The sequence below is a fragment of the Nymphalis io genome, chromosome Z, assembly GCF_905147045.1.
Source record: "Nymphalis io chromosome Z, ilAglIoxx1.1, whole genome shotgun sequence".
NCBI lineage: Eukaryota > Metazoa > Arthropoda > Insecta > Lepidoptera > Nymphalidae > Nymphalis > Nymphalis io.
Genome location: NC_065918.1, coordinates 9714417 through 9729642, shown reverse-complemented (window position 1 = coordinate 9729642; position 15226 = coordinate 9714417). Strand labels below are relative to the sequence as shown.

The window sequence follows — 15226 nt, the reverse complement described above, 5'->3', positions numbered from 1 at the left end:
AAGTTGAAAAAAAATTCACATAATTTGAAACAAAGAAATACAAGATGTCAAGCTACATAAAATCGCTTAATAACAAAACAATGTCCAATACTAATGAAACGATATGGGATCACCTTGAAGCTACACCGAAGTCAGCGCAAAAATAATTGTTAAAATCAGTTTATAAAAATCAAAGTAAAATATGAACATATACTGAAATATTATGTATATAAAGGCGTATTTATAACTTTCCCTTTTGTTGATGTCAGTTAAAAATCGAAAGCTCAAACAACATCATATTTTGAAATTAAATTTAAAAAGTCTTTAATTTTATACGTAAATATAAAAAAAAACACGTTAACAAATATTATATAATATTTTTTTCTAACCTTTGCTCATGGGTTACCATAGCGAGAGCTGCTTCAGGGAATTTATAATAGATGGCGTAGTCGATAGCGCTCAAGTCTAGATTATTGTAACTCAGACGACATCCCATAGATAGCAGTAATGCTATTGAGTTTGGTTTGTTTTCCATAGTAGCCAAATGTAGAGGCGAATTCTAAAAGAAATGGTAAATTCGTCATATAATTTTTCATAATAGTTCTCGACTTTCAAATTAAAATTAATTCTTTTCGAACCATTAAACTTAATACTATATGTTAACATGGAAACCTCTAACCCATTAAAAATGTAAATACATAAATTTTTATAAGTAAAAAAGCTATCATGATGTTAAGTAACGAAACTAACTCCATCTTTATCCAACTGATCAAGTAAGTGTGAGTGAAAAGAATGTAAAAGTTCTATTGTCTGCGTATATCCAAACATAGCCGCCAGATGGAGCGGGTTGCGACCGCTGTGATCTCTGTGCAGCAGTGCTCCACGGTTAAGAAGAAGTTGCACGACCCTCGTATGACCCTCGCGAGAGGCGATGTGCAGAGGAGTAAGACCTTCACCATCACTCTCATTAATAACAAAAGTTCCTTTATCTGAATCAAGCAGCTGACACACGGTATTGTATCGTCCATATCTGTAATTGAAAATATAATTGCTTTGCAGCTATCCTAAATGGGTCTTTATTAAATTAATAAAAGTTTAAATAAAATCTTTTGTGTTTATTAGCCTTAGTATCATTTTACTGAATTTTAAAGTAGAATGTATAAAATATCCTTTTTATTTTAAATGTATTAGGAAATACGTTCTTGAATAATAATGATAAGTTATTAAGATGTTTACCTGGCAGCAAAATGTAATGGACTCTCGTTGTTGTTGTTCTTCAGGTTAACACAAGCGCCGAGTGTTATAAGATTTTGTAAGGACCGTATGTGTCCAGCGCGACTAGCGTAGTGTAGCGGCGAACAGCCGGTGTTATCTTTCTCATTAAGAAGCTTCATTAGGCTAGTTTCGCAAAGATTCTACGGAATAATTTATTAACTATGTAAGGATTATATGAAAAAATCGCTTAATTTACAAACTCAATTAACGTCTTCGTTTTTAAAACAAAAGTCTATGAATGAATATGAATTTTTATTTTAAGTATATTAAGGTGGAACTTTATTATCTATTATATTAATATGAAGCGAACATTGAAAATTGTTGCATTTATCATTTAAAAAGAGGGGAATGTAACATTCAAAATATACTGTCCTATAAAAACGGATAAAAAATATAGGGGGGGATTTTAGAAAAAAAAATTGAATATATTTCGACTACAGGAGACACTATACATAACATTTCAGGTGCGTGCTTCACGTATATAGTAAGTAGCTACTGCAATAACATTAAATTGAATCTGTACTCCAAGTTTAGTTTAGTATGAGTTTGATAGTAAAGTCAATTCCTTCGAATGGTTCTATACATATACTAAGATCGATTACGTAAGCCCCTAGCGTGAACGCAGTCGAACTGAAATCACTTGCGACTTTTTATAGTTTCTTCATCGACTTTAAAATTGAAAGAACTAGCAGTTTTCTGTATTTTGCTCCACATGTGAATTTCAAGAACAAGATTTTTACATTTTATCATCGGATAACACCTCAATTAATTCAAATAGGTAAGTAAGCGCATATTTAAAATTAATTTAAAATTAATGCAGGTAAGGCCATATATTTTTATAATAAAAGACCAAAATATTTACTTTATAATTCATGAAATAATTTAGAGGAAATTTTATGTAATTCTTGACTGAGATGAATACATTTTGCTGTTTCATCATCGTCGAAGCCGCGCAATAGAGAACTCTTATGTATGTGTAAATTGAAGAAAAAAAAATTGACACGCAAAGTTTCTTTCTAAGTTTTGATGGATTAGGATTCAATTCGGGTGTAATAAGCTAGTGAGAAACATAATTGAATTTCTTACTATAAACTACCCATAACTTAAAAGTAGATTATAGCAAAATAATCGAACGAGTAAATTAAGTGTTACAATTATATATATATAATATAATATAATATATATATAATATAATATAGTATATATATATATATATATATATATATATATATATATATATATATATATATAATTGCCGTACATTAAACATGTTTACATAAAAAAGGAATACATAACGTTTTTAAGATTTTTAGTGTATCTGTTTTTCTGATCTGTCAGCAAATATTTGGCTGTACGTAAGAATCTAGAAGCATATTAAAATTAAGTTTGCACGAATGTATTAGCTGGACTTCAATTTTCATTGAGATTTACATATATACAGCACAAAAAGAGACGAAACGACACGACGAAAACTGAAATCAATGGCACCTTATATGCTGGACTTGCAATTATCCACGGATTTGAACGACGCTCGAAATGTCGACGCCAAGTTACTAGTTGCGTCAGTCAGTTGGTTCTCAAAATGAGGAGATGCAACAAAATATGGAGACTTCCGATTTTCTTGTTCGTAATTTAAACAATAATAGCAGACGCCATGGAAACTAATTTCTCTAAGACTTTTGATATGATTTATTATGATATACAAGATTGGGAAAGTTTTGGAAGCTCGGTGTTTACTGTAGTCTTTTAAGATAGCCATCCATCGCATGGCAACCATTCTAAATTAAAGTCAGGCTTTTTCCTTAAAGTATAGCATTAATAACTATCTATTTTTTTCTGGTCTTCCTTAAGGTAATGTTTACATTATTTCATTAATTTTAAGAATTTATTAACAGAATCGGCAAACCATCTTGTAAAAAAATGGCTTTAAATTTTCCGTTTATAAGATCAGTACTTACTATCGTAGATCAGTTGTGTTTTTTGGAGAAAAATTATAAATAATTATAAGTAAAATGGATGGATAGCAATGACGGCATTACTCAAGTTTTATTAGTAAGAATATGATTATATAATAATATCTTTCTATTGCCCTAACCGTTGAATATAATTAAAAAATTCAACGGTTAGGGCAAATAGAAATTATATTCTATTTGCCCTAACCGTTGAATTTTTACGTAAAATTTCTAATGGCGTGCCTTGGGTGTTAGTACGTCTTATAAGTCGTAACGGCACACACTTATATGTCGTCATGCCCCTCTCCGCCGCAGCACTCAACACTTATTATCTATAATGGCAGTTGAGAGATCATTTGTGTGTGCATTGTGCGTATACTATATACTTCGTTTCTATGTATAATTTAAATAATAACAAAAATAAATTTATTTTATCTACAAAACTCTTATATGGCTCCGTATTTTAAATTTAATTATATTTTTGTTCAATTATCAACAATTAATATGTTTCACGTTTCCTAATTTTTTTTTATTTTTTTTATATTCGAACTTGAGTATTTTTCATAATTCTCGTAACACGAGAGTTACAAATATAAAAGCTATTCCTTCTTACCCTGCAAGTAGCCGCAAAATCCTCCAAGCGTCCTCCATTCATCACCACTAGATGTAGAACATTACGATTGTTAACATCTTTAAGTTCAACATCAGCTCCAAGACGGATCTAAAAGTTTATTTATCGATATTTTATACAATTTACTTTAAAAAAATACTTTAAATTTAGTGTAAAATGATTCTTAGGAATTAGTGAAAAATTAAAAAAAAAATGGAAGATTCACTTGTAATTTTAAAAAATAATAATAAGTTTTAAAAAAACATATGAAAAAAAAATAATAAAAAAGAAAGGTATAGGGTCCTAACCTGTCTTCATAATATATTAACAAATAACAAGAAAATATACCAAAACATGAACTGTCCTCCATCCAGCTCTTGAAGCAGCTAGAAGTAATGGAGATCTCCTTTCTTTATCTAATGGATTTAAATCCGAGCCCTGAGCGACCAGGAAACTAACAATGTCAGGGTGGTCGAACATAGCGGCGCAGTGAAGCGGTGTCATCTTCTGTACGTCGCATGATTTGAGACAGGCAACTTTTTCTTCTGGTTGTATACGAAACATTAGCTCGATTATTTCGAGAGCGCCCTGAAAGTAACTTACCAAATATTATATTAGTCGAGTTTGTCGGTTAAATTAATACTAATATTATAAATGCGAAAGTAAGTGTTACGATTTCGAGGGTGTAAACTACTGAACCGATTTTGAATAAATTTGGTATGAAGAAAGCCTAAGCCCATGGAAAGACACTACCTACTTATACCTAACACTCCCCTCTCGCCCCTAACATGCGAAAAGTAATTAATTATATTCATTTTAATAGTATAGGATGTTACACAAACAACGATTTTTAAGTATATATAATGTATGGAAGTATTCTTGTTCTAAATAGTCTATTTTAAATAATTAAGTACAAGAAAATGTAATGGAAACAAAAGCTGGTTTTTTTAAAACTTTACCTGCGCACACGCAAGATGGACTGGCGTGGATAAATCATATTGTTGGGTAGATATCTTTGCGCCGGACTTCAGGCATAATTCAACAGCCCTTATATCTCCTCCGTGTACAGCCGAATGCAAGGGAACATTCCCTTCATTGTCATATAGAGACATCATTTGTTCCCTTGTACATCCCTTAGATTCCCCCCATTGCAGAAATATTTCCATTGTTCGAGACGAAGCGTTTTTCGCTGCTTCATGTATTGGGTAGTAACCATTGTTACACGGCCGTTTACATTCTGCCCCGAGTTCAGTGATCTGTTATATATTATTATAAATTGTTAAAATCATTTACTTAAATATTTAATTAAATTATTTCATTACAAATATTTAGTACAATAATATATATACATTTACATAACAATAATTACGTCAAGAAATAATATCATAGGACATTTACGTATATGAGGCATTTAAATATTTACCAAAATCCTAGCGCATATATCATGATCATGTATGGCTGCAAAGTGCAATGCAGTACGTCCATGCTCGCCGCCGAGGTCAACATTAAACGATGACTTGTATTTAACAAACAGTCGCAAAACTGTCACCTGAAGAAAATAATATGTTTTAAAAATAACTCATAAAGAAATATCGTACTTATGGTCTGAACACGATTTGACCTTAGAGTCGACTTAACTTATTTTGTTTATTTTTTTTTTCGAATTTAAAAGCGTAAAAATAAAAAAGCGTAAATTTAATTAAATTTAATCTCAATGCGAGTTTGCCTATCCTACTTCTGCCGGAAAGATCGAGCGTGTCTCAGTTCCATTCTTACCGCGCGCGGATTATAGTATAAATCATTTTCAATTGTAATTGAAAAGTGTCAGATGAATAAAAACGGTTTAGAATAAGTTAATACTTAGACATCTTAAAACACAAATTCGAACGGTAAGGACGTGAAAATGGCAAAATTTAAATTTCGATTATCAAAATTTATTTCAAATATTATATTTACAATCCATGTTGGAAATTGATTTTAATTATTTATCAAGCATATGCGTCTAATAACGAAAATGAATTGTCGCATCATTACTGAACGAAAGACAACTGTCATTTATTTTTCATTCAAACACATTTAATCGTTCCTATGCTATCATGTGATACGGGTAGAAGTAAAATATTTCAATAAGATTTTTTTATCTATCGAAATATACTAATTACTGTAATATGTATATATACATATTACAGTAATTAGTATATTTCGAATATATATATATATATATATATATATATATATATATATATATATATATATATACTATATTTGCAATAGCTTTTGTTATGAAGATAATTTTTTATTAATATTTAAAAACAATATATCATGAACTTGTTTTATTTCTTCACTACAATTATTATAATATCGATAGGTCATTGACATTAATCAATTTTAGGTCATTGTCACTAATCAATTTAAGTGTTATGTTAATCTGTCGATTGATTGTTATTCGACTCTACTACATAATTATTTGGAAACAATTTTCGAACCTAAATCTAAAGAGATTTTGGAATAGATAACGCCCTTATAAGAAGGCACGTTTAATAAAGCGTTTTTAATAAATTGTATTATATACATATAGCATATATTTAAAGGAGAATAAAACAATTTATATCATAATTTTTTAATACAATTTTTTTGCAATATATCAACTGATGTTCATGGTGAGAGAAGTAATATGTTAAAAAAGTCAAACAATTCGTATATTTGGTACAAAATAAATAATAATTATAATATTGCTTACCTTATTTAGTTCAGTTGCAAGATGTAGAGGTCCTTGTGATTTTTCATTCAAGATGCTTGTGTTGATATTACTAAAATATATAACCCAACATTAAGTACCATACTCGTATAATCCACCAATATGCACTGGAACACCTTTGTGGAAAAGCTCCGAAATTGACCTGCTGTTACCTTTTTTGCTATTGGTACAAAATATATCTAATCTAGTTAATAAATAATTTCTATTATGAAAATTTTAAATAATTCGAACCGAGATGATCCGGTTAGAACATTTTAACTTTTATTTTAGACTTTAGTCCAGCAGTAGGACATTTAAACACTGTGCATTTTTACTTTTTTGAAACTATTTTTAATTCAAGTTAAATAATGTTCAGTTTTGAAAACTGTCCAGAGTGGACTTTCTAAGATTCTTTCATGTTATGCGCACGACTGGAATCTGTGGAATGCTTAATTTATTTTTTAAGTGTGTTTATTTCTAGAACAATTTAGTAGTTGTGAATTTCTACTTATTATACATACATACATATAAATACATGTCTATAGTATAAAATAGCATAACATTATTTAGAATAATACAAAAAGGTAAACGAAAAAATGTTTATCAATATTTTAACCGTCAAGGGCAACAATAAGTTACGTAAATTTCAAAGGGCACCGCAAAATTGTATAAGTCATTACTTTAACAAGTTAAATAACTAAAGTTTAAAATTAAAATTGAGTGTTCCGGGTGTACGAAAAGCAATTGCTGGACTTGTATTTTAAGACTAACAGGCGTTTTTAGTATAAATTTCGTTTGATTGGAACATAATAGCCAAAAAAAAAAACAGAATTTTGGTGGTAGTATCTATCCGCAAAAAATGAGTAGTTCTTAGTAAAGATTGAACCTCATAATCAAGGTTTATTATTTACTAGGTTATTGTCCCGACTTCGCCTGAGGAAAATGTATTTTAGATAAGATTTGCGTAAAATCCATTCTTAGTGAAGGTCTTCGTCGGGGAAGGAGTAACTGTGACAAATTTCAAGTCAATCGGGTGGATGGTTTGGGAGATATCGGGATGAGTGGTATTTCGCTTGTGTAACATAAAGTACCTACTTATATTATTTGCATAAATCGAACAAATATATGAAATCATAGTTTATTATTATTCTCTATTGGATTGCAAGTAGTAATTGGTACTGTTTTTGGTATTGATACTTACTGATTTAGCAGGAACTCTATTGCTTCCAGAGAACCATTTTCAACAGCAACATGTAATGGCGTGTTTCCAGCGTTGTCAGTGACATTCAAATCTAATAAAATAAATAAAATACGTTAAATATATAAAACAATGTTTTGAATATTTGGAATTTTGATTTAAATCTAATTATACAGTATAAGAAACTGTGACAGATTAAGAATTAATTATGGTCATTGTTCAAGGTACTTTATCTTATTTATTGATTACGCACGATATTTATTTATTTTTATTTATAGGCTAAAAGTCGAGATGGCCCAGTGGTAAGAACGCGTGAATCTTAACCGATGAACGTGGGTTCAAACCCGGGCAAGCACCTCTGAATTTTCATGTGCTTAATTTCTGTTTATAATTAATCTCGTGCTTTTCGGTGAAGGAAAACATCATGAGGAAACCTGCATGTGTCTAATTTCATCGAAATTCTGACACATGTGTATTCCACCAACCCGCATTGGAGCAGCGTGGTGGAATAAGCTCCAAACCTTCTCCCCAAAAAGGGAGAGGAGGCCTTAGCCCAGCAGTGGGACATTAACAGGCTATTACTGGTACTATAGGCTGAAGGTAAGTGTTCACCAACACCCATAGACATTAACGATGATTCATTAGCGATGAATAATAACCATTCCTTACATTAACAATGCGCCACCAACCTAGGAATCTGAGATGTTATGTCCTTTGTGCCTGCAGTTACGCTGGCTCACTCACCCTTCAAACTATAACGCAACAAAACTAAGTATTTCTGTTTAAGGGCAGAATGTCTGATGAATGGGTGATACCCACCCAGACACAAAGCCCTACCACCGGGTATGTGGATAAGATATTCTTAAATTTGTAGAATAAATAGAAAGGAAAATAAAAGAGTTATATAAACGGTTATAACGTATTTCATTCTAAGGCCATAAGGGATTAAAATTTTAAATTGTGTTCACTAGATTACTCAGTAAAGCGATAAGTTTTAAATTAGTAGTTTTGTTAACAACAGCCGCCGCTAAAGGCGAGCCATGCATAAGTAATGAATAAACGTTCCAATCTTGTGGCCTAACACTGTTTTGCAATTATTACTGCTAGCACTTAAGCAGAAATTAAAGTCATAAGACAAAAAACATTTCCATTTCAACGCATAAAAATATTTTGAAATACACAAATTAAGCTATTTAAGGAGAAAACCTGACTGGAAGCTAAACTAAAGTGATGTAAACCTCTTGGTCGACAACTTGAAATTAAGCTTCTTTAAGCCTCTACAACTTATCCAAAAATCAGATTTCCCGGTTCACTTGCAATTGTAAGTTTTTTCCGACGTAATGACTGGACTTATTGTATTCCGAACAAATGAGAATAAATAATATATTAGCCAAATAGGAATGTTCAGAATATTTGTAATTAAGTACTTTTACTGTTATTCGTACATTATAACGAACGGAACTATATCAAATGTAGTTTCATGAAAATTACATTATAATTATTAACTTACCGCCACCGTGGCAAACGATGAATTGCAGTATATTTATATTATTTCTAGCGGCTGCTTGATGAGCCGCAGTACGCCCACGCTTGTCACATACAGACAGACGAGAAGGTTCTGACAAATATAAGCGCTTAAAATCTTCCACATTTCCGCTTTCAGCCGCCTGAAGGAAACATTATTATTAATATTTATTTAATTATTATAATGCACAAATTCTACAAAACTATTTACTTTAAGTATTTATCTTAGCAGAGTTTAATTTTTACAACGCATATAGCGATACAGGTATGCCTTTTAATTTATTACCCTTATAAATTACAATTTGTAGCAAAATTTATATATATTATTGTATTTTTTTGTATATTTATATTATTATATATTTATATATCTTGTGAATGTCTCACTGCTGGGCTAACACCTCCCTTTTTGAGGAGAAGGTATGGAGCTTATTCCACAACGGTGCACAAATGCGGTTTGGCGGAATACATGTGGCAGAATTTTAGTTAAAAGAGACACATGCAAGTTTCCCCACGATGTTTTCCTTCACCATAAAGCACGAGATGAATTATAATCACAAATTAAGCACATGAAAATTCAGTGGTGCCTGCCCGGGTTTGAACCCACGATCATCGGTAAGATTTACGCGTTCTTACCACTGGGCTTTCTCGGCTTTAAATTTTGAAAGGCGTAATCTTCATTAATTTGATTCGAAATATAAATATCAAGAGTGTTTAAAAAATAACTGTAGAAAAAGAGTTAAGACGTCTGGTATAAATTCTATTAATTCGTCACCAAAAACTTTCGTCACTTCGTCGTATTTACATTACACCTGTTACTGGTATTGTTACTTTTTCATACACCTATTTCTCTGAGATTCTTTAAATTTATTTACTACACTTTCTTTCAGAAAATATATTTAAAAAGTTGTCTTTGTGATATGATTTATTATTGTTAGAAAAATTCTATTCTTTTTTTTTTCACTCCCTATCAAATAAAGGTAACAAACAGCGAAGCGTTACAAAAAATGTCTTATCATTAAGAATATAATAATAACATGTAGAAGTGCAATAAATTAAAATTCATCATATGAATAACTGGAATTCATTTTTAAATTAAGCCACGACAAAGAAGTTGCCTTGAAATTTCGCTTTACTTCATTTAAATGTAGCATTCGTGTAATTGTACAATTTATACACGTGTATAATATTGAGTATAAACTATTTTTATATTGCATGTGTAAAAAATAGGATCTTATTAATGAAAATATTGCAACGTCACCTGTGCAAAGCTACAAAAATAAAAAAATAAAAACAATAAACGAAAGTCTTTTAAATTTCGCTTAACATCGTTTTGGTGTAGCGTTCGCTTAATTGTCCTAGAATACATTGATCAATTTATGTAACATGGTCGTATACGTGAGTTTTTAGAAAATTTAATAAACATTTGTTTAATTGCGTTAGTAGAACGATCTTAATAATTATTTATGTTTTCCTGATTCTTCACAATTTTGTCTCGTCAATGTATATCGAACATCTAAATCGAAAATTAGTGATAGTTCATTATGACATTGGATATTTAATTGCCGCAGTCGGTAATGAGTATCAAGAGGATAAGGTACAGTAATAATTCGTGTATATATTTATATTTTATAGCAAGGTAATAATACTGAAATGCTTGTAGCCCCTTCATAATATTATATAATGCTCAACCATTGGGGAGGTTTTACAAGCGCTAATTGGTCAATTTACGCCTGTGATAAACTAGGTGGCAAAAAATAAAAACATCAAATGAGGTAGTCTATTTATCAGCTATAGCCCGTAAATATCTCCTTTTAAAAGTCGAAGAAGGGGTTTTTTCACCATGCTACTTTTTGCAGGTCGGTAAATAAAAATACTTGTATGTGACAGAATATTATTCGACACATGTACGTATTTTGTTTTCTTTTACTGTCGAACGCTAATTATGATTATAAAAATAAATTAAGCACGTGTAAATTCAACGGTCCTTTGAACCCAACGCTTGGAATCTTAAGATCTTAGCTTAGTTGCTTGTTTTACCTGTTATAGAGCTACCTGGTAATAAAAACAATCAGGCACAATTATAACGTAAATTCAAAACAAAATTCAATACAAAAGGTACGGAATGCGCGACTGTAGAGATAGGATTATAAAAAAGTCGGTATCCTCTGTTAGAATCCCTTTGTTCTTGTCACATTACATATTTATAAGTTAAAATCGTATTTAAATATATATTTAAATACTAGTTTCCGCGCTAGTTAGGAGCGCGGTGCTCAGGTATTTGGTACCCTATATGTGTTGTACACCTGCAATATATATGCAAAATGTCATGATAATATGTTAAGACATGAAAACTTAAAAATCAAACAAACAAGCAGGTAAACAAACTCACTTTCACATTTGGGGACACGGTAGTGCCATCGCTAAGACGAGATAATAGAATAGCGCAAGGCACTAACCTACCTTTTCTCGAAGCGTTTCGTCGTGTTTTTGTACACTCATAGAGAATTTACGACTAAGATAAAATTATGAATTCTCCCTTTGAAGAATTCAAAAAAATCTTTATATGCTGTATATAATTTAGCAAATAAACTCCCGATTTTTCCCCTAAAATATAAATATTGAAATGTTTTAATTTAAAATAAAATAAATTAAATTGAAGACTGATGGTTATCTGTGATTTCATAATAACTGTCTTTTTTATGTTAATATTCTAACTATACAACTTACAAAAAACTAATAAAATACTCAATACGAAGTATGTTTTCATTACATACTTCTTCGACTGGATTTCATCACATAATGTCAAGTCTCCCGGCAAAAACCAAAAATGTTCAAAACAATCGACTAATCAGAACCTAATTTTTTTTTAACGTTTTAACTTATATAGTTCAATTATATAATTTAATATGACATAAAGCGAGTGACTTGCGACGCTTCGTAATTTAAACTGAGAGATCACTGATGCTAGCATCGAAGGAACACCACGTTCCAGCTTTTGTAACGTACTTCGAACAGAACTATTTTACATTTTATTGATAACATACTCTTATTGAGTATTGATAAATTTACATGTTCATTCTATAACAAATAATAAAATGTCGCGTTTAGTAAATATTTTTATCATTGGCACTTATATTACATAGTATATATATAATATATATAAATAATATATAAAGAAACAAATTTGGTGGTCTATGACTTTAAATTAACTGCCTCTTTTTATGTTAATATGGTTAATTACAAGTTTATTTTGTTTATTTTGTCTGTCTATATATCTGTATGTCCGGGATTATCTTCCAAATGGCTAAAAATAAAAATGCAAATACTTAAATTATTATAAGGAGTATTCCGTCAAGTACCGTTTAGTCTTTATATAATCAAAACATCATTGAGTTTATCAAAACTTTAAGTTCACCTGAACTTTGAACGCATCTTTGTTGCCTACTTAGATATGCCTATATCTATAAAAACATATAAAATTTAAGTGTCTGCCTGTTATTTCAAAATAACTACCTCTTTATAATTACATAAATTAAATTAAACTATTAAAAAATTTCTCACTCTTTATAATTCAATTGCAATTATTCCTTAATGAATATTTGGCCTGTTATTGTTATTGGCAACAGTCTACTGCAAGTTTTGGAGCTAATTCCACCACTATGCTGTTGTTCTGAAGGTTGATGGATGTTGTTGAAAATTCTATAATATATGCATTTAGTTCCGAAATAAACAGTACCGGTTATTTGGGTTAACAATATTGCAATACCAAAGATTTGGTCCCAAGGTTTTGTATAAAAACATGTATAACTCCGAAATTGCGAAATTTATGGACGGATTGTTTATTTAGATAAAACATTGACCTACCTTCTTTGTGTTTAATTAGAATAAGGTATAGGATACACCTGCGTAAGCAGTCGAAATGGAAGTGATTGTGTGACTGAATTGTCTATAAAAATAAGGCCTTACATGTTTTCGTCGCTCAGAATTACTACAGAAAGTTTTCGTCTCGCTACTTGATGCACACTATTGTGCTATAAGCATTCATCTTCACTCCAGATATTCCGTTGGTCACTTAATTATTTTCGATTCGAAGATAAGATAAGCTATTTATAATTATGTAATAATACAAATTTATATAATATATGTAATTATGAACATCATTAGAACCGTACCGTTCTTTGCTTTCTTTTATCTTACGGTTTCCAGGGAGCCTCCTACACATCTTCCCCGTTTTTCTTTCGTGCATTCGTTTAATTGACATACAATTAAATAAAGTGTTTTCTCATTTTATTTTATTTAAAAAACAGTAGCAGTCTCTGTTTTCAGTAAAATACTTATATACCAATTAATATTAACGGGTGGGTTATATTTTTTTCAGTGATGAATTGTCCTGAAGCAATTTTAATTGAAAGGTTATTAGTTATTTATTTTTCGAGGATTAGTTACCAGGTGCCGTATTTGTACTACTACTTGAAATTATTATATTAATGAAATCTTTATTCGCTTACAAATGTATTTATTTTTGTTTTATGTATCGAATTAAGCAATTCGGTACAACGTATTATGTACGCAATTAAAAATTAAATTAAATCATGCTTCTGAAATTCGTAGCAGTTATATAATTATTATTAATAGTCTATTTTTTTTAATAAAACTAAAAAACATGTTTTTGTCAATAAAGTTGTATGAGACACGTCAAAACAACCCGAATGAGCTCAAATTCAGGTTTTAGTAACCATTGAAGATAAGGTGGCTTCTGGCTATGTATCCAAATCACGTCGACGGAACTAAATTATTCTATTGATATCCGAATTAAATCACTCCACGTGCAATTTGTCAAATCGACGACAGTTATAATGAAGTTAAAATCTTTGCTTATGTTTAGTACAATTTTTGTAAGTAATATTTATAGATGAAGCTTATTTGATTTAGATTAAGCGAATATAAAGTGTTTAAGAACTGACCTCCTTTAACTGGATGGGTGTTAAGGATGTACTCGATATAATTGTATTAGCTCTTCGAAACAGAAACATTCTACTATAATGTCCATTTGTATATGGCAGCAGATTGATGCCAGCGATATTGTGTGCGCCACGATTAAGTGCTTTTTATCTTATAATCATAAAATAACATTAACCCATATTAATGTTAGCAAATTGAGTACTAATATGTACAAGTAATGGCACTATATTAAAATAAATATATAACACTAGATCAGTAACTCAAAATTAAAAACGTTTCAACTAGCCTTGTAGTGTGAATCACAACCGAAGGTTGCGGGTTCAAACTCTGAGTTTGACGTACTTATTTTTTAATTAGTTATCTTTATTTAACAAGCAATAATGTATACATTGGTGTCATTAATGATATATATATATATATATATATATATATATATATATATATATTACAAATACGTATTTATTCAATGGATACAAGCGTCTGAACTAGGTCGGGCCGATAAAAAGTGAGTTTGGAAGTTGGATGTGTGTACACACCCGTGCCTCGGAAAGCAAGTAAAACCGTTGGCCCCGTGCCTGAACTCTTTCCAGTCGTGTCGGTTTGTCGTCCCATCGGATTATAAGAGTGAGGAAATAGTGTGTATTTGCGCAAACACTTGTGCACTACAATATGTCCTGCGCAGTTGGCTATTATCTCTTGAGATTGGCCGCCGTGACCGAAATCGGTCAGGACTAAATTATCATACAATTTTAAAAGTGACTAGTTAAAATGTAGTACATATTAGAAAAAATAGCTTAATAAGCTAATGCTAAATAAGCTTATGATAAGAATACGTTTTTTCATTTACCGACTTATTTACAATTTAAAAATGAAAAATGCCAATGCCTTTTCATTGAAATTTTAAATGTAAATGGATTTATAAAACTTTTTTTTTTGTTTAAATATGCCACTTGTGTAGTCGCATGGTGGAATGAATTCTAAAATCTCAA

General features: G+C 30.5%; 2 protein-coding genes across 2 annotated transcripts in view; both read right to left on the bottom strand.

Annotated features, from left to right (window-relative positions):
* LOC126780389 (LETM1 domain-containing protein 1) overlaps window positions 1-15226 on the bottom strand; it is a 174497-nt gene that overhangs the window by 68898 nt on the left and 90373 nt on the right. The window lies entirely within an intron of this gene.
* The window catches only part of LOC126780384 (transient receptor potential cation channel subfamily A member 1), a 34948-nt gene that overhangs the window by 4544 nt on the left and 15178 nt on the right, over window positions 1-15226 (bottom strand). Inside the window, exons 3-12 of the mRNA XM_050504845.1 lie at window positions 9262-9418; window positions 7755-7845; window positions 6557-6626; window positions 5240-5365; window positions 4776-5072; window positions 4165-4404; window positions 3820-3927; window positions 1216-1394; window positions 730-1009; window positions 369-538 (exon numbers count right to left, since the gene is read on the bottom strand). Of these exons, the coding sequence (XP_050360802.1) occupies window positions 369-538; window positions 730-1009; window positions 1216-1394; window positions 3820-3927; window positions 4165-4404; window positions 4776-5072; window positions 5240-5365; window positions 6557-6626; window positions 7755-7845; window positions 9262-9418 (1718 nt within the window). The remainder of the gene's footprint in view (window positions 1-368; window positions 539-729; window positions 1010-1215; window positions 1395-3819; window positions 3928-4164; window positions 4405-4775; window positions 5073-5239; window positions 5366-6556; window positions 6627-7754; window positions 7846-9261; window positions 9419-15226) is intronic.